Source organism: Pseudophryne corroboree, chromosome 5 (genome assembly GCF_028390025.1).
Source record: "Pseudophryne corroboree isolate aPseCor3 chromosome 5, aPseCor3.hap2, whole genome shotgun sequence".
Taxonomy (NCBI): domain Eukaryota; kingdom Metazoa; phylum Chordata; class Amphibia; order Anura; family Myobatrachidae; genus Pseudophryne; species Pseudophryne corroboree.
Window position 1 is genome coordinate 288646272 of NC_086448.1, and position 20971 is coordinate 288667242.

The window sequence follows — 20971 nt, forward strand, 5'->3', positions numbered from 1 at the left end:
TGCAACGAGGGACTTAGGGGAGAAGAAGTGAACTCACCTGCGTGCAGGATGGATTGGCTTCTTGGCTACTGGACATCAGCTCCAGAGGGACGATCACAGGTACAGCCTGGATGGTCACCGGAGCCTTGCCGCCGGCCCCCTTGCAGATGCTGAAGTAAGAAGAGGTCCAGAATCGGCGGCAGAAGACTCCTCAGTCTTCTAAAGGTAGCGCACAGCACTGCAGCTGTGCGCCATTTTCCTCTCAGCACACTTCACACGGCAGTCACTGAGGGTGCAGGGCGCTGGGAGGGGGGCGCCCTGGGAGGCAAATGAAAACCTATTTTGGCTAAAAATACCTCACATATAGCCTCCGGAGGCTATATGGAGATATTTAACCCCTGCCAGAATCCGTTAAGAGCGGGAGACGAGGCCGCCGAAAAAGGGGCGGGGCCTATCTCCTCAGCACACAGCGCCATTTTCCCTCACAGAAAGGCTGGAGGGAAGGCTCCCAGGCTCTCCCCTGCACTGCACTACAGAAACAGGGTTAAAACAGAGAGGGGGGGCACTAATTTGGCGATATGCTTATATATATATTAAGATGCTATAAGGGAAAACACTTATATAAGGTTGTCCCTATATAATTATAGCGTTTTTGGTGTGTGCTGGCAAACTCTCCCTCTGTCTCTCCAAAGGGCTAGTGGGTCCTGTCCTCTATCAGAGCATTCCCTGTGTGTGTGCTGTGTGTCGGTACGTGTGTGTCGACAGGTAGGAGGACGATGTTGGTGAGGAGGCGGAGCAATTGCCTGTAATGGTGATGTCACTCTCTAGGGAGTCGACACCGGAATGGATGGCTTATTTAGGAAATTACGTGATAATGTCAACACGCTGCAAGGTCGGTTGACGACATGAGACGGCCGACAAACAATTAGTACGGTCCAGACGTCTCAAAAACACCGTCAAGGGTTTTAAAACGCCCGTTTACTTTAGTCGGTCGACACAGACACAGACAGGGACACTGAATCCAGTGTCGACGGTGAATAAACAAACGTATTCCTTATTAGGGCCACACGTTAAAGGCAATGAAGGAGGTGTTACGTATTTCTGATACTACAAGTACCACAAAAGAGGGTATTATGTGGGATGTGAAAAAACTACCATAGTTTTTCCTGAATCAGATAAATTAAATAAAGTGTGTGATGATGCGTGGGTTCCCCCCGATAGAAAATTATGGGCGGTATACCCTTTCCCGCCAGAAGTTAGGGCACGTTGGGAAACACCCCTTAAGGTGGATAAGGCGCTCACACGCTTATCAAAACAAGTGGCGGTACCGTCTATAGATAGGGCCGTCCTCAAGGACCAGCTGACAAGGCTGGAAAATATAATAAAAAGTATATACACACATACTGGTGTTATACTGCGGCCAGCGATCGCCTCAGCCTGGATGTGCAGAGCTAGGGTGGCTTGGTCGGATTCCCTGACTAAAAATATTGATACCCTTGACAGGGACAGTATTTTATTGACTATAGAGCATTTCTATATATGCGAGATGCACAGAGGGATATTTGCACTCTGGCATCATGAATAAACGCGATGTCCATAACTGCCAGAAGATGTTATGGACACGACAGTGGTCAGGTGATGCAGATTCCAAACGGCACAGTATGGCCGTATAAAGGAAGAGGACTTGTTTGGGGTCGGTCCATCGGACCTGGTGGTCACGGCAACTGCTGGAAAATCCACCGTTTTTTACCCTAAGTCACATCTCTGCAGAAAAAGACACCGTCTTTTCAGCCTCAGTCCTCTCGTCCCTATAAGATCATATCTGCCCAGGGATAGAGGAAAGGGAAGAAGACTGCAGCAGGCAGCCTATTCCCAGGAACAGAAGCGTTTCACCGCGTCTGACAAGTTCTCAGCATGGCGCTGAGACCGTACAGGACCCCTGGATCCTACAAGTAGTATCCCGGGGGTACAGATGGGAATGTCGAGACGTTTCCCCTTCGCAGGCTCCTGAAGTCTGCTTTACCAAGTCTCCCTCTGACAAGGAGGTAGTATGGGAAAAAATTCACAAGCTGTATTCCCAGCAGGTGACAATTAAATTACCCCTCCTACTACAGAAAAGGGGTATTATTCCACACTATATTGTGGTACTGAAGCCAGAAGGCTAGGTGAGACTTATTCTAAAAATTTTTTTTTGAACACTTACAAAGGTTCAAATTAAGATGAAGTCACTCAGAGCAGTGATAACGAACCAGGAAGAAGGGGACTATATAGTGTCCCGGGACATCAGGGATGCTTACCTCTATGTCCCAAATTTGCCCTTCTCACTAAGGGTACCTCAGGTTCGTGGTGCAGAACTGTCACTATCAGTTTCAGACGCTGCCGTTTGGATTGTCCACGGCACCCCGGGGTCTTTACCAAGGTAATGGCCGAATTGATGATTCTTCTTCGAAGAAAAGGCGTCTAAATTATCCCTTACTTGGACGATCTCCTGATAGGGGCATAGTCCAGGGAACAGTTGGAGGTCGGAGTAGCACTATCTCGGATACTGCTACAATCAGCACGGGTGGATTCTAAATATTCCAAAATCGCAGCTGATCCCGACGACACGTCTGCTGTGCCTAGGGATGATTCTGGACACAGTCCAGAAAAAGGTGTTTCTCCCGGAAGAGAAAGCCAGGGAGTTATCCGAGCAAGTCAGGAACCTCCTAAAAACAGTGCATCATTGCACAAGGGTCCTGGTAAAAATGGTGGCTTCCTACGAAGCAATTCCATTCGGCAGATTTCACGTAAGAACTTTTCAGTGGGATCTGCTGGACAAATGGTCCGGATCGCATCTTCAGATGCATCAGCGGATAACCCAATATCCAAGGACAAGGGTGTCTCTCCTGTGGTGGTTATAGAGTGCTCATCTTCTAGAGGGCCGCAGATTCGGCATTCAGGTTTGGATGCTGGTAACCACGGAGCCCAGCCTGAGAGGCTGGGGAGCAGTCACACAAGGGAAAAATTTCCAGGGAGTGTGATCAAGTATGGAGACTTTTCTCCACATAAATATACTGGAGCTAAGGGTAAATTTATAATGCTCTAAGCTTAGCAAGACCTCTGCTTCAAGGTCAGCCGGTATTGATCCAGTGGGAAAAACATCACGGCAGTCGCCCACGTAAACAGACAGGGCGACACAAGAAGCAGGAGGGCAATGGCAGAAACTGCAAGGACTTTTCGCTGGGCGGAAAATCATGTGATAACACTGTCAGCAGTTTTTCATCCCGGGAATGGAAACTGGGAAGCAGACTTCCTCAGCACGACCTCCACCCGGGAGAGTGGAAACTTCATTGAGAAGTTTTTTCCACATGATTGTAAACCGTTGGGAAATACCAAAGGTGGACATGATGGCGTCCCGTCTGAACAAAAAACGGGACAGGTATTGCGTCAGGTCAAGAGACCCTCAGGCAATAGATGTGGACGTTCTGGTAACACCGTGGGTGTACCAGTCGGTGTATGTGTTCCCTCCTCTGCTTCTCATACCTAAGGTGCTGAGAATTATAAGACGTAGAGGAGTAAGAACTATACTCATGGCTCCGGATTGGCCAAGGAGGACTTGGTACCCGGAACTTCAAGAGATGCTTACAGAGGTCTTATGGCCTCTGCCGCTAAGAAGGGACTTGCTTCAGCAAGTACCATGTCTGTTCCAAGACTTACCGCAGCTGCGTTTGTCGGCATGGAGATGGAAAGCCGGATCCTAAGGGAAAAAAGGCATTCCGGAAGAGGTCATTCCTACCCTGGTCAAAGCCAGAAAGGAGGTGACCGCACAACATTATCACCACGTGTGGCGAAAATATGTTGCGTGGTGTGAGGCCAGGAAGGCCCCACAAAGAAATTTCAACTCGGTCGTTTCCTGCATTTCCTGCAAACAGGAGTGTCTATGGGCCTCAAATTGGGGTCCATTAAGGTTCAAATTCGGCCCTGTAAATTTTCTTCCAGAAAGAATTGGCTTCAGTTCCTGAAGTCCAGAAGTTTGTCAAGGGAGTATTGCATATACAAAACCCTTTTTTGTGCCTCCAGTGGCACTGTGGGATCTCAACGTAGTTCTGGGATTCCTCAAATCACATTGGTTTAAAACCAGTCAAATATGTGGATTTGAAGCATCTCACATAAAAAGTGACCATGCTCTTGGCCCTGGCCTGGACCAGGCGAGTGTCAAATTGGTGGTTTTTTCTCAAAAAAGCCCATATCTGTTTGTCCATTCGGACAGGGCAGAGCTGCGGACTCGTCCCCAGTTCTCTCCCTAAGGTGGTGTCAGTGTTTCACCTGAACCAGCTTATTGTGGTGCCTGGCACCTACTAGGGACTTGGAGGACTCCAAGTTGCTAGAAGTTGTCAGGGCCCTGAAAATATGTTCCAGGACAGCTGGAGTCAGAAAATCTGACTCGCTGTTTATACTGTATGCACCCAACAAGTTGGGTGCGCCTGCTTCTAAGCAGTCGATTGCTCGTTGGATTTGTAACACAATTCAACTTGCACATTCTGAGGCAGGCCTGCCACAGTCTAAATCGGTTAAGGCCCATTCCACAAGGAAGGTGGGCTCATCTTGGGCGGCTGCCCGAGAGGTCTCGGCATTACAACTCTGCCGAGCAGCTACGTGGTCAGGGGAGAACACGTTTGTAAATTTCTACAAATTTGATATCCTGGCAAAAGAGGACCTGGAGTTCTCTCATTCGGTGCTGCAGAGTCATCCGCACTCTCCCGCCCGTTTGGGAGCTTTGGTATAATCCCCATGGTCCTTTCAGGAACCCCAGCATCCACTAGGACGATAGAGAAAATAAGAATTTACTTACCGATAATTCTATTTCTCGGAGTCCGTAGTGGATGCTGGGCGCCCATCCCAAGTGCGGATTATCTGCAATACTTGTACATAGTTACAAAAATCGGGTTATTATTGTTGTGAGCCATCTTTTCAGAGGCTCCGCTGTTATCATACTGTTAACTGGGTTTAGATCACAAGTTGTACGGTGTGATTGGTGTGGCTGGTATGAGTCTTACCCGGGATTCAAAATTCCTCCCTTATTGTGTACGCTCGTCCGGGCACAGTACCTAACTGGCTTGGAGGAGGGTCATAGGGGGAGGAGCCAGTGCACACCACCTGATCCTAAAGCTTTACTTTTTTGTGCCCTGTCTCCTGCGGAGCCGCTATTCCCCATGGTCCTTTCAGGAACCCCAGCATCCACTACGGACTCCGAGAAATAGAATTATCGGTAAGTAAATTCTTATTATTACTATCAATGATGGTACAACAATAGGGGACATATTATTCCTCTGTGTAAACTGTGCTCATATAAACGCAGATAAAACTCTCTGCTATCTGTACTTGTTACTGTGGCCATAAACAAATTGCTTTTTATCATTGTGGAGTATATGGTTTTTCTGCCCGACTCAGGAAAACACTCACTCTTAAAAGAAAGTTTATGACCAATTGTTTATATACCAGGATTTCAATACAATAAAGTTCTGGTCTATAAGGCCTGCTCTGGTATATTCTGTTCTGAGCAGGGACAGTGATCAGCTACAAACTAATTTGAGGTGCGCCTTTTTATATTTATTATTATTAATTTAGAAGTACCTAGAAAAAACTGTTTTTGATTTATTTCTCTCAATAGAAGTGACACAGTAACTACTAACTACAGGTAGATTGTCTAGTTAGGAATATAAATATGCCGTCATGGTCGGATCATTACTCTCTGACCTTGCTTATTTTATCTTATAATTAAAATGTTTAGATAAAAAGCTCTTTGATATAACTTTATATCACACTATATTTTCACCTGAGGGTGACCCATATTTAGAGGTCAAAAATCTCTCTTTTTTTGTTTGAGAAAGGCTACAAATGTCACATTTTTTTATTGTGAATCAATAAATGTTATGTTTTAAATAAATTAGACTATTTTGATAAGAGTGCCCCCACAAAGAGGTTTTCTTCTTGTTTTCTTGATTTCTTTCAAGGAACAAAATTTTTTTCTAAGATTTAGTTTTTTTACCTCGGGTTGCACCACCAGCAGGATGATTTATTTCTGGAAATTTTTTCCCTAATTATCTTCCAGATTGTTGGTTTACAATATTTATCATCATTTTCTGACAGGTTGTGCAGGAACACTCCCCCTTCCCTGTCCCGGTGATGTTACTATCCCTGGCTTCTGCTAGGCGTGTCTCAGAATTGGGGGCCTTATCGTGTAAAAGTCCCTTCTTGGTCTTTTACGAGGACAGAACGAAGGTTGTCTCTGCGTTCCACTTAAATAAACCTATTGTGGTTCTGTCAGGTTCTGGCACTTCTGCTCCTCCGGAGGCATTGAATGCTGTGCAAGCCTTGAAGATTTATGTCAAGAGAACAGCTCGGATCAGAAAGACGGATTCCTTGTTTTTGTTGTATGATGCGCAGAAAAAGGGTTGCCCTGCTTCTTAACAGTCCATTGCTCGTTGGCTTAGGCTTACTATCCAACAGGCCTATGTGTCGGCAGCTTTACCCGTTCCACAGTCTTTGAAGGCCCACTCTACTAGATCAGTGGGGTCTTCCTGGGCGGCTGCCCGTGGAGTCTCGGCCTTGCAACTATGCCGAGCTGCTACCTGGTCGGGGAAGAACACCTTTGATGTTCTACAGGTTTGATACCCTGTCCAAAGATTATACCCAGTTTGGGCAGACGATGCTGCAGATGTCTCCACACATTCGCGCCCGTTCTGGAAGCTTTGGGACGTCCCCATCGTACTTATTCCCCAATACCCCATATGGATGCTAGAAAAAATAGGATTTTAATTACCTACCGGTAAATCCTTTTCTCGTAGTCCATAAGGGATATTGGGCCCCCGCCTCAGTGCGTTGACTTTTCTGCAGGTTTTCTCTTATATGGTTACATGTTCAGCTGTTGTGGTTTGTCACCAGCCGTTGCTAGTTGTTTTTAGGTTATTGGTGTGCTGATGTGTGGATCTCACCACCCGTTGTTGTTATGTTCCTTCTCTCAAGTATGTCCATTCTCCTTCGGGCACTATTTTACCTATAACTGCCTGTGGGAGGGGGCATAGAGGGGAGGAGCCAGCACACCCAGTTGAAGAAATTTCAAGTGCACCGGCTCCTTTGGACCCCGTCTATACCCCATCGTACCAATTCCCCAGTATCCCTTATGGACTACGAGAAAAGGATTTACCGGTAGGTAATTAAAATTCTATTATTTTATGTGTGACTGCTGCTGTATACAAATGCTATGCTACAGTGTTTTTCTAGAAAACACTGCAATGAACCATTTTGTATGCAGTTGCAGACGCCCACAGACCATAGGCATGCTGCACATTGATCGGCAGAGTCTGATTGTGTGTCCTATTCGTATGTCTGCTAATATGAAGCATTTTCAGCCAAAAAAGATGCCCAGAGTTACATGGGAACTTTTGGCTCACTCACACCAGGCATCTCCCGCTACGTGGCGATTTGTGGCAAGATGTATTAAGACACATCTGTAGCTCCTGGCAATGATACTTTAAAGTGTAAATTTTCATCTGAACCCCATTGGAGAAGGGGGTTCTATGAGGGTGAAGAGGGGGTGTGTGAGAGAGTCGTTTGGCTTTAGTGGGTGGGTGGGTGGGTGGGGGGGGGTGAATGGAAGAACATATGAAGCAGTAGGTGAGAAGGGTATCTGGCTGGACCAGGAGGAGGGGTCGGCCCACAGTAACTAGCCACACTTTGTAGGAGCTGTGTTCAGCATGTCCCTCGTAGTGGGCGGAGAAAGTATGTGGGTGGGGGTAGGTGGAGCAGCCGCAAAGGAGATTATCTCTGTCTTGACCCTAGATGACTGCCGCATCCTGTGACCCAGTACTCTGACATGCTCCTCTCCCTCCCTTTCCGGCTCCTATGTGTAGAGTTGTATCGAAAGCTGAACTTTTTCTTTAGTAAACAATGGTAATTTATTGGCAGTAGTTGTGATCTTTGTAGGCACATAATTTTTATTGAATAAAAACAATTCCCCTTAAATAACCTATTTTTGTTTAGAATGTGACTTCTTTTAATAGTAAAGTATCTAATAATCGTTATTATGGCATATAACTGTAGCATGTGAGGGAGATGATTAGGTATAGAAGCTAATAATTTGTGAAAATTTTGCAGCTCATACACTACCCCACGAGGAGGTACTGCTCCAACGAAAGTCAATAAATCACCAGATAACATCCGCAACTCTGTGCAAGGGACTGCAGAAGTAACAAAGGTGGGGTTATTTGTTTAAGTTTTGATGTGTTTTGGTATATTTGTTATGTATTCTTTGGTTATGTTGTGTCTCGGTATAGTTACAGTGCCCATACACTTGTGCGATGCCCCGCGACGCAACATCGCGGGGCATCGCACCGGCAGTTCAGGTGCGATGAAATCGCACCTCAACTGCCAAAGTGATTACCATGCGATCATGCGATACATCGCATGGTAATCACGTGCTGGGCACGTCACCGGCGAGTGGTAGCGGCCTCTGGCCGATCCTGGCGGGTGCCCGTCGCACATCGCAGTGCGATATATAGCATGTGTTTTTAAAAACACATGCGATCGCACTGCGATTCGATAAATATTAAGTGCAGCACATAATATCTTGAGACGCGATATTCGACCGGCGTGCCCGCACATCGCGTCGAAAGGTACCTAAAATGTGCATACAATACCCCGATTTCTCTCACAGATCCAGTCGAGATCGATGGCTAGTACCGATAATCTCACAAGTGTATGGGCACCTTTAGTCCTAAACACAGTTAAAATACACCTGTCACCTGCACACAGTAATACTGAGGACGCAGCCCAGTTTGCTAGAGGGCAACTACAGAATGTACTGTATGTGCAGATGTGTCTCCATTTGTGTCGCATTGCACTTTAATTGGGTGATCATACTGAAAAAAAAAAATAGAGTTCAATGCAATGCATCTCATTTTCATCTTCTTAGTACGTGCAAGGGTCCATGTCCACATCCTGGTTGGGGGGTGGCCCCCATAAAACCACTCTCTGCCTCCTTTCCAGGATTTTGTTGTTCCTTATTGGTCTTTAAATGTTTCATCACTTCTCCTCCTTCTTTATTTGGAAGTTGGCTGTCTGTAAGATCCAATTGTAAAGCGCAACAGAAGTTGCTGCGCTATATAAGAAACTCTTAACAAATAAATATACATATGTACATTGTTAAGCTATAGTAATGTTTGCAGTTTTTAGGTCTTTTACTTGTGATAGACTTGTGACATTGGACCTTATTTTTGCAGAATCTACAATCCTTGTAGTCGCATGCTGGGGGACGCCCATCGCAGGGCAAGGCCGCCCAGCATGCTACCCACTGTGATCACGCTGTGATTGTGATCGCGCCGCAATTACAGCGTGGTCGCTGAAACTGTGGATGCCTCCTCCCACTATTTTTTCGATTGGAGCAGCTGCATGTGACAACACACAGCTGTCTCAAAAACGCTGCCGACACCCCCCCGGTTTCCTCGGTGCTGCTCCAAAAACGCTCAGTTGCCGCCCGCCATATAGGCAGAGGCTTTACCAGTTAATGCAGGTCAACCGCATTAACTGCGGGCACATGCACAGGATGGGACCTGCGCATGCACACGGTCGTCCGTCGCTGAAATTGTGCTTGCAACGCGATTGGGATGCGGCCTGAATCAGCCCCATTGTGCAGAGATTTCCAAATTGATAGTACGTTACAGTTCAACTGTTGTTGTATTTCACCCGGATCAGAGTTTGGTTTTATACTCTTTATATTCCTATTAGAATTAATGATGAGACAAATTTGTAGTTTTGTTTGTTTGTTCTTATTTTATTGTAAACCAGAACTCGTTATTTAATTCTATAGAAACTTAAAATGTCATTAAAGTAATTTAAGATAGAAAGTCCAGAAAGTGCATTGTTCCAGAGATGCATGCCTGAAATTGAGGGGCCCAGTGGAAAAGAGGCACATGCCACTCAATTACGTTTTTACTGGACAACTAGCTGTCTTTAAATATAATACCAGGGATTTGTATTTTACTGCTGGTGAGAAACAGGCACATGACACTCTGTTAGAAGTTAGTGGAGTAGACACAAGATGGCAGGAGCTACTTGATGGCAGCAAAAATTAAGAATCTATGTAGATGTGGCATGTGCCTCTTTTCCACTGAGCCCCTCCATTGCTGATCCAGAAGGTTTGAACTTTAGTCATCTCTAACTGGTAACACATTTTTCAGAGTTCGTGACTTTTTTTTTTTATTATAACTAAATGATTTACACAATGTTAAATAGGGGATACTTGTCCTCCTGCAGATATTTTATGGATGGCTAAAGTGATACAGCCACCTGCTGATCTGTATCACTGTTTGTCTGTGACCAGATGTGCCTCGCTGCTGCAGCAAGCAATTACAGACTTTGAATTGGGCCTCACAGGACCTGGCCAATTGGGGGATCCCTCTTACAGTCAGTAACCACCTGTACTGACTCCACTCACTGCGCAGTGGGCAGATATTTTCCTGCCACCACCAGGCTCATCCCACCTGCACCTCAAACCACTGATTTCCACTCGGGCTTCTACCATCGGCACCTGAAACTCACTTGCGGCGGGGTATGGGTGGAAACGCCGCTGATACACCACCTGACTGGCGTCAGTTAACCCCCACTGGTCACTGACCTGGACCAGGCCCTGCATTGTAGCTGCCAGAGGGCGGACCTTGGAGACACTGGACTCACCCCAGTACAGCCCGATAATGGGACTGTGTTTGTAGCATTCCTGTTTGTTGCAAGATAAAAAAGCAGTTGTCTTGAAGGCAAGATGTCTGTTACTTAAGAAGTATTAACAAAGACCCTTCCTCTTTACAAGCATTGCTCAGAGTTTACAGCATACAAGATGTTTACAGCAGATCTCTCCTCTCAGTCAGAGGATATCTCTCTCCAACTCAGTGCTCACAGCCCCTTATATACAGTCAGAATCCACACTACAGCTCACATTACACAGGAATTGCCAATTTGCATTCCTTCTTTAATGTATTTATCACACAGATTCAAAGTATCTATATAGTTTATGCAGCAATAATGTTTGTATTTGACTTCCTAAACGAACAAATGGTTTTCCTCCTTCTCTTCATACAGTATGTGTGTAACGGATGTACAGGAAATCTTTTAAAACAAATTGTTTTCATCCAGGCCTGCTGGACACCTTTGCTTAGAGACACACAAAAGTCTCCCTTTATTATCACCTTCCCACAGGTAACTGCAATATCCAGGCACATCACCTGGCCAATATCAAAACTTTGTCATTTACAAGTCCTCCTGCTAGGAAATGGCAATTAGCATTCTATTTTCTTTAGTCGCAGAAGATAGCGATTCCTTATCTAGGATAGTCGTACAGGTTGAGTATCCCTTATCCAAAATGCTTGGGACCAGAGGAATTTTGGATATCGGATTTTTCTGTATTTTGGAATAATTGCATACCATAACGAGATATTATGGTGATGGGACCTAAATCTAAGCACAGAATGCATTTATGTTTCATATATACCATATACACACAGCCTGAAGGTCATTTTAGCCAATATTTTTTATAACTTTGTGCATTAAACAAAGTGTGTGTACATTCACAGAATTCATTTATGTGTCATATACACCTTATACACACAGTCTGAAGTTCATTTAATACAATATTTTTAATAACTTTGAGTATTAAACAAAGTTTGTGTACACTGAGCCATCAAAAAACAAAGGTTTCACTATCTCAGTCTCACTCAAAAAAGTCCGTATTTCGGAATATTCCGTATTTCGGAATATTTGGATATGGGATACTCAACCTGTATATACGTACATTTAAACACATCTTCAATATAAATACATTTAAACATTCACAGACTATTAAATATACTCTGCTTTTTACACTAATGCATTGCATATCAGCTGCAGTGCTTTACAGCAATATACAATTGAATACAGTTTATTATAGCACTGGAACTTGTATATGCCATGTACCAGCATCTTGCAGAGTCCAGTCTAAAGCTGCAGCCTAGGTCTAAGTGTCACTGGCTGCAGTCCTGCTCCTTGCCAACGGCTATTGCATGTACAACTGGCACCTCAGCGCTGGTTGTCCCACTCAAAAATGAAGCAGAAGCACAAGGGTTTACCCCTTCAGTGCTGTGACAGCCATCTTTGCTATGTGGGCCTGGTCTCCGGCCACAGCTGGCTAAAGTGATATAGCCAACTGCTGATCTGTATCACTGCGTCTAGTCCTGCAGAGTCAGGACTGTGATTTTACCGGGGAACATATTATCATGCTTGTTTCTCCACCCCCGAAATGAGCCATATTAGGGCATTTGGATCTCAAGACTTACTGATATTAAAATCCTTCTTAATCTACTTGTGGTCACTAGAAAATGTAAACTGCAAATATGGATTCATCCTAAGACCCTCCCCTCATTGTATTTGTACTATACAGTCACCCGTTGTTCTTGGTTATTGTATTATGCTGTATTTCATTTTAGTCTGCAGATATCACTGTTGCATTTGCTTTTCATGAGTATTGTGTATGACTAAAAGCTCATTTTTACATAAGAGCAGCATTTGAAATGTACTAATAGATTTAATTACAGTATATGTACTTTTGATAGTTTTGCAAACTTTATTTACTACACAAAATGTAAAAAATAATATGGGGTATATTCAATTGAAGTCGAAAGCTGCCGTCTGTTGAAAAGACGGCAGTTTTCGACTTTTTTAGGTCGGAAGGGGTTCCGACCTATTCAATATAACCCCAAATTATTCGACAAGTCGAGGTATTCAACTTGTCGAAAAGCACGTGGATCGGCGGAATAGCAGCGGCTATAGCAGCGTAGCCGGAGGATGTGTCACAGCCGCCGCTCACAGCAGCGTCCACCCGGCTCCAGCAAGCGAGACCTGGAGCCGGGTGGACGCTGCCGTGAGCAGCGGCTGTGACACACCCTCCGGCTATGCTGCTATAGCTGCTGCTGTAGTGCTGATCTCCCCTGTCTGCCCGCGGCTCTCCCCCGTCTCCGCTCCCGCATCTCAATTCGATTTTTTTTTTAAAGTTGAATTGAGATGGCATTGAATAGCCCTTGTCGGATCCATTCCGACAAATGAATGTCGTTTGGATCCGACTTCAATTGAATATACCCCTATAATGATCATTTGTCTTAATGACAAATGGAGTATACTTTTTTTTTTTTAAACAATGAAATGAAACCGAGACAAACTAATTACCAGAATTATACACTGTGCTGTGATTGTGTGTATATTTCAGTTAGTGGCTGTTATTGCACTTTTACTATTCATTTTACAAGAAACAGAGAAGCGGTGACTGTAAGACAGTAAATGCTGCAAATTAGGAAGGCGGTCATGTGGCTGAGCCCCAGCTAATGCTTTCTGCTAAGGTCACTGACAGCAGTTGATTTTCTTTGATCTGGGAACCTGCTTAATTATAAATGTGTCTCTAAATAATGCAGTTTATATTATTGTACTCTATTTACAGTCGCATCTTTTGTATTGAACTCAGTGAAAAATATTTAATTTGTTTACCTTTGCAACAATATGTTTTATTTTTTTAAACAAGGCTAAATCCTACATAAAGCTGTTTCATGTGAGGGCTTCTTATATAAAAAATAATATATATTGGCAATGACGTTATGAAGGGCTGTACATATAATATGTAATCACAAGTGCCCCTGCCCCAATAGAGCTTAACTTCTGAATTCCCTACAACACAACCTGCCAGAGGATGTATCCAAGAAATTGGATTCATCTGTATTTCAAATTCAAATGTTTTTATATTCAACTTAATTTATATAACATTTATATATTACGAAGCACTTTACAGAGAATTATTCTCTCAAATTAGTCCTTACCCCGGGGAACCTACAGCCCCCACCCCTAAAACACAGGGATAACATACAGACTCCATACAGCTAGTACCTTGGTTACAATGCAGCTCTCAATCTCTGTGCTGTGAGCCAGCAATGCTAACCACCATGCCACTGAATATTTAGCGAACATACATATCTACTATTGTCCATATATGGACTTTGGCAAGCGCTTTGTGAGAATTTTCTGACCCTCTGAGACAAAATAGAAGAAAAGTGTTCAGAAAAATAGGATTTTAATTACCTACTGGTAAATCCTTTTCTCGTAGTCCGTAGAGGATGCTGGGGTCCATATTAGTACCATGGGGTATAGACGGGTCCACCAGGAGCCATGGCCACTTTAAGACTTTAATAGTGTTGGCTGGCACCTCCCTCTATGACCCTCCTACCAGACCCAATCTAGAAACTATGCCCGAGGAGACGGACAACTTCGTGAGAAGGACTTAACACAGATAGTGGTGAGATTCACACCAGTTCACACATACAAGGCAAACCAAGCTAACCAGCTTGAAAACTCAGCAACAGCTGAACAAGAATACTTAACCAAGTAACAATACTTAACCAAGAACAAAGCAGTACTGAACCAAGTAACCACTGCAGGATCACGAAGCGCTGTGTGGGCGCCCAGCATCCTCTATGGCAGTGATTTTCAACCTTTTTTTACTCTCAGCACACCGAACAATATTTTAAAATTCCCAAGGCACACCATCAGCTCCCCACAGAAAAAAACAAAAAGCACACATTGGACCTCACAGTAAAAAAAATCCACACATACATTGGCCTACACAGAAAAAACAATCACATTGCTCCCCACATAAATCCTATTGCTCCCCACATTATTTATTCACATTGTTTCCACCATAAATCCATATAAATCCTTATTCTCTCCGCATAAATCCTATTGAAATCCTATTGTTCCCCACAGGCGAAATAAAATAACAAATATTAGCCCCTACCGGTCAGCTGTCCTCCTCCCTGTCCCTCAGTGGCGGGGGTTGTTCATAGTGGATTGCTGCGAATGCTGAGCAGCAGGCGGTTGGGCAGGTGTGGATGTGGGTGGGCAAGGAAAGCTGTGTATGCAGGCAGGAACTGGAAGATGTGTATGCAGGCGGGTGGGCTGGCTGGGTGGTGAGACGCGGGGGCCGTGACCTATGATATCACATCGGCGCATCTTCAATGCATAGGTCACGGCCGGAGCTGCTCTGGCTCCGCGGCACACTTTGCAACTGGTCGTGCCACGGCACACTGGTTGAAAAAGCCTGCTCTACGGACTATGAGAAAAGGATTTACCGGTAGGTAATTAAAATTCTATTTTCTCTTACGTCCTAGAGGATGCTGGGGTCCATATTAGTACCATGGGGATGTACCAAAGCTCCCAGTATGGGAGGGAGAGCGCGGAGGCTCCTGCAGAACTGATTGACCAAACTTTAGGTCCTCAGAGGCCAAAGTATCGAACTTGTAGAACTTAGCAAATGTGTTCGACACTGACCAAGTAGCCGCTCGGCAAAGCTGTAAAGCCGAGACACTCCGGGCAGCCGCCCAGGAAGCACCCACCTTACGAGTAGAGTGGGCCTTAACAGATTTAGAACATGGCAATCCAGCCGTAGAATATGCATGCTGGATAGTGACCCTGATCCAGCGAGAGATCGTCTGCTTAGAAGCAGGACACCCAATTTTCTTGGGATCATACAGGACAAACAGGGAGTCCGATTTTCTGTGACGAGCAGTCCTCTTCACATAGATTTTCAGAGCCCGTACAACATCCAAGGACTTTGACAGAATTGAGGAGTTAGTAGCAACTGGCACTACAATAAGTTGGTTGATATGAAAAGCCGACACAACCTTTGGAAGGAACTGTTGACGTGTCCGGAGCTCAGCTCTATCTTCATGGAAGATCAAGTAGGGGCTTTTACAAGACAAAGCCCCCAACTCCGACACGCGTCTAGCAGAAGCTAAGGCCAACAAAGTGACAGCATTCCACGTGAGAAACTTGACCTCAACCACCTGTAGAGGCTCGAACCAATCCGATTGGAGGAACTGTAACACCACTTGAAGAACCCAGGGTGACGTAGGTGGCACAAAGGGAGGCTGGATGTGCAGAACCCCTTTCAAGAAAGTCTGAACATCAGGGAGGGAAGCCAGTTGTTTCTGGAAGAAAATGTATAAGGCCGAAATCTGGACCTTTATGGATCCCATATCCACACCTGCTTGCAGGAAGAGGAGAAACCAGCCCAGTTGAAACTCCACCGCAGGAAACTTCTTGTATTCACACCAAGATACGTACTTTTTCCAAATGCGATGGTAATGTTTAGACGTTACTCCTTTCCTAGCCTGTATCAGGGTAGGAATAACCTTGTTCGGAATGCCCTTCCGAGCTAATATCTGGCGTTCAACCTCCATGTCGTCGAACGTAGCCGTGGTAAGTCTTGATAAGCGAATGGCCCCTGTTGCAGCAGGTCCTCCCGAAGAGGAAGAGGCCTCAGATCTTCCAGCAGTAGGTCCAGACGATCCGCGTACCAAGCCCTTCTTGGCCAGTCCGGAGCAATGAGGATTGCCTGAACTCTTGTTCTCTTTATGAGTTTTAGAATCCTTGGAATGAGTGGAAGTGGAGGAAACACTTACACTGACTGGAACACCCACGGAGTCACCAGGGCGTCCACTGCTTGCGGGTCTCTCGACCTGGAACAGTACTTCCGAAGCTTCTTGTTGAGATGGGAGGCCATCATGTCTATTTGAGGTACACCCCAAACATTTGTCACCTCCGTGAACACCTCTGGATGGAGGCCCCACTCTCCTGGATGGAGATCGTGTCTACTAAGGAAGTCCGCTTCCCAGTTGTCCACTCCCAGAATGAAGATTGCTGACAGCGCCAACGCGTGCCTTTCTGCCCAGAGGATGATTCTTTTTACCTCTGACATTGCAGCTCTGCTCTTGTTTCCACTCTGTCGGTTTATGAATGCCACCGTCGTTACATTGTCCGACTGCATCTGAATGGCCCGATCTTGTAGAAGATGTGCCGCTTGTAGAAGACCGTTGTACACGTCTCTTAGTTCCAGAATGTTGATTGGAAGAATTGGGTGACAGCGCCCCAACCTCTGAGACTTGCATCCGTGGTTAGAAGGATCTAGTTCTGAATCCCGAACCTGCGGCCCTCTAGAAGTTGAGGCAATTGTAGCCACCACAGTAGTGAAGTCCTGGCTTTTGCCGACAGACGTATCCTCTGGTGCATGTGCAGATGAGATCCCAACCACTTGTCCAGAAGATCCAGTTGGAAGGACCGTGCATGAAATCTTCCGTACTGAAGAGCCTCGTAGGAGGCAACCATCTTCACCAGAAGGCGAATGCACTGATGAACCGATACCCAGGTAGGCTTTAAGACATCCCGGACCATAGCTTAGATCACCAACGCCTTTTCCACCGGTAGAAATACCCTCTGCACTTCCGTGTCGAGGATCATCCCCAGGAAAGACAATCTCCTTGTCAGCTCCAAATGTGATTTTGGAAGATTCAGGATCCGTCCATGTTCCCTGAGCAGTTGAGTCGTGAGAGCAAAGGACTGCAATAACCTTTCCCTGGAAGATGCCTTTATCAGCCGATCATCCAGATAAGGAATTACATTTACCCCCTGCCTGCGGAGGAGAATCATCATCTCTGCCATTACCTTGGTGAACACCCTCGGTGCTGGAGAGAGGCCGAATGGCAGTGCCTGGAACTGATAGTGACAGTCCAATAGCGCAAATCTGAGATAAGCCTGGTGTGGCGGCCAAATCAGAATGTGGAGGTAGGCATCCTTGATGTCCAAGGACACCAGAAACTCCCCCTCCTCCAGTCCTGAGATCACCGCTCTCAGACTCCATTTTGAACTTGAATTCCCTCAGATAAGGGTTTAGCGACTTCAGGTTCAAAATAGGCCTGACCGAACCATCCGGTTTCGGTACCACAAACTGGTTTCAGTAGTAACCCTTGTTTACCAGATGAGGTGGAACTGGAACATTTACATCTGACCTTTTCAATTTGTGAATGGCTTTCTGAAGGCTAGCCCTTTCTGTCAGCAAAGCTGGCAGGCCTGATTTGATGAACCTGTGGGGTGGGAGCTATTGAAACTCCAGTTTGTACCCCTGGTACACAATATCCTGTACCCAGGGATCCAGAGCGGACGACACCCAGACGTGACTGAAACGTTTGAGCCGCGCTCCCACCTGGCCGTTCTCCAGGCAGGGAGGTCCACCGTCATGCTGAGTATTTTGAGGACACAGAGGCAGGTTTCTGGTCTTGGGAACCTGCCGGTGCCGGTTTTTTGGATTTTGCTGGCCCACCTCTGAAGAAAGTGGTAGAAGTTTTGGACTTTTTAACTTTTGCAGACCGAAACTACTGCACAGAGAATGTAGAAAAAGGTTTCTTCGCCGCCTGAGAGGCTGAGGGAAGAAAGGTTGACTTACCAGCGGTTGCCGTGGAGATCCACGCATCCAATGCATCCCTAAATAGAACCTGACCTGTGAAGGGTAGGTTCTCCACACTTCTCCAGGATTCCGCATCTGCAGACCATTGGCGTAGCCAAAGTCCACTGCGTGCTGAGACAGCCATGGACGTTGTCCTTGCAGTCAGATTACCCAGGGCCTTCATGGCCTCCACCATGAAACCCGCAGAATCCTGTATGTTACATAAAAACAATTCAATGTCTTTTCTATCTATAGAATATAAGTCCTCTAGTAATGTGCCTGACCACTTTACTATGGCTTTAGAAATCCATGCAAAAGCAATAGTGGGTCTTAACGCAACTCCTGAAGCAGTGTATATGAATTTGAGCATAGTTTCAATCTTGCGGTCTGCCGGTTCCTTCAAAGCGGCAGACCCTGGGACAGGTAAAACTACCTTTTTAGACATTCTAGATAAAGAAGCGTCTACTATAGGCGGGTTTTCCCACTTTTTCCTATCATCCTCAGGGAAAGGAAAAGCCACAAGAACCCTCTTTGGAATCTGGATTTTCCCAGGATTTTTCAAATGTGTTTAATTCCTTAGATGCTGGGAAGGTCAGGGAGGCCGCCTTATTGTCTGTAAAGTAAGCCTCCTCTACCTGTTCAGGTGGTTTGTCAGTAATGTGTACCCCTCTTGCCAAATTAGCCTCACTCCCCCACATATCCGCATCACCCTCTGCCGTGTCAGAGTCGGTGTCCGTGTCGACCTGCATAATCTGAACAAGCGCACGTTTCTTGGATACACCAGGGGATTTTGAGGTAGTGGGGACAGGACCAGACAAAACGTTCACAGATTGTTTTAAAATCTGTGATTCAGTCTCATAATGCGCAATCCTAGTAGAAATCTGGGATATCATTCCCTTAATAGAAGCTACCCACTGGGGCTCAGCTTCGTAAAGGCTGAGACAAAATATTACATTCCTGTGTACATGGAATGGATTCCTCTGGAGAAGATACATATTCTGCCGCACAAGACAGAGTCCCACACAAACACACACACACACACACACACACACACACACTCACTCCCCCCCCCCCCCCCCCCCTCCCCCCCCTTCTACAACACCCTTGGTACCACACAGGTTAGCTGGAGTCTTGGAGGGTCAGCGCTCCCTGTCAGCGTTTCAGAGTGTGGATCTGCAGGGAGAAAATGGCGCTGGTGTGCTGCTGGGTCCGCTATGAGGAGAAGCTCCGCCCCTAAACATGGCACATCTTCCCGCACTTTGGATTTTTATACTGGCCTGAGGTAATGGCGCTAGCAATAGTACATATGTCCCTGATAGCCTGAGTGACCAGTTTTGTAGGGTATAGCGCCCAGGGCACCCCTCACAGCGCTGCACCTGTTTACCGCTAAACCTCCGGAGCGCAGTGTCAGTATTGCGCTCCCACCCTGTTACCGCCATACACACCGGCTCCCCTCTTGTCGGGTCACCGGTGACACACTCACCACCGCGATCTTCTGGCTTTGTTATGGGGTGGCGGCATGCTGCGGGAGTGAGCAGTCGCCTCGGGGGCTATCGATCAACACCCTCAGGAGCTCAGTGTCCTGTCAGCGGAGATAGTGGCCATTAACCTCTGAGGGTTGGACAATACTCCCCCCCTAAGTCCCACGAAGCAGGGAGGCTGTTGCCAGCAGCCTCCCTGTGCCTATTTCTCTTTAAAAAAAAACCCAAAAAACAAAGAAGCTCTAGGAGCTCCCCTAGCTGTGACCGGCTCCTCCGGGCACATATTCTAAACTGGGTCTGGTAGGAGGGCCATAGAGGGAGGAGCCAGCCCACACTATTAAAGTCTTAAAGTGCCCATGGCTCCTGGTGGACCCATCTATACCCCATGGTACTAATATGGACCCCAGCATCCTCTAGGAGGTAAGAGAAACACTGATCATCGATTCAGATGTCAGCATGCAACTGCCAGTTACATAGACAGTAGTATAAGATGCATCCCAGTCCAAAAGCACTCAAAATGCTCTTATGTGCCTTTCTCTGGTCATGCGTCTTACATTGCTGGATGATCCCTGTGCCAAGTTATTCTATATTCAGCAAATTCAACACGGCATGAGATTATTATTGTCAGGTCTGGGGATTTGGGTACTCGGATCAGGAACTGGGGGGTCGGCTTGGATATTAGGAGAGTGTAGGAAGATAGGAAACCTGATGAGACTCCTCATGTAGGAGGTGACTGAGTAGCAGAGGGTTTGCGGTGAATAGTCTGGTAAGGAATTGACGGTTGTAGACGATATGCAAAACTAGGGGAGTGCACCACACTATGCTTTCTAGATACTTGCTAGTACTTGCTGAATGAAGTGCATAGCGTTCAATGGAAACTGGCACTTGCTGAATAACGTGCACATTGGGGGTCATTCCGACCTGATCGCACGCTAGCTATTTTTTACAGCGCTGTGATCAGGTCAAAACTATGTATGTACCGCAATGCGCAGGCGTGTCGTACGGGTACAAAGCGGATCGGTGCTGGGAGATGGATTTAACGAAGATTCCATTCGCACAGTCGATCATAAGAAGATTGACAGGAAGAAAAGGCGTTCATGGGTGTCAACTGACCATTTTCAGGGAGTGGTTGGAAAAACGCAGGCGTGTCCAAGCGTTTGCAGGGCTGGTGTCTAACGTCCATTCTGGG

At 46.0% G+C, this 20971-nt stretch overlaps 1 protein-coding gene across 4 annotated transcripts in view; it reads left to right on the forward strand.

The window, feature by feature from the left end:
* Positions 1 to 20971, forward strand: part of ULK4 (unc-51 like kinase 4) — a 1561547-nt gene that overhangs the window by 103776 nt on the left and 1436800 nt on the right. For 3 of the 4 annotated variants that reach the window (XM_063922404.1, XM_063922401.1, XM_063922403.1), the window contains exons 12-13: positions 8116 to 8215; positions 11092 to 11208. In XM_063922404.1, the coding sequence (XP_063778474.1) occupies positions 8116 to 8215; positions 11092 to 11208 (217 nt within the window). The remainder of the gene's footprint in view (positions 1 to 8115; positions 8216 to 11091; positions 11209 to 20971) is intronic. The other variant, XM_063922402.1, reaches the window with a different exon arrangement.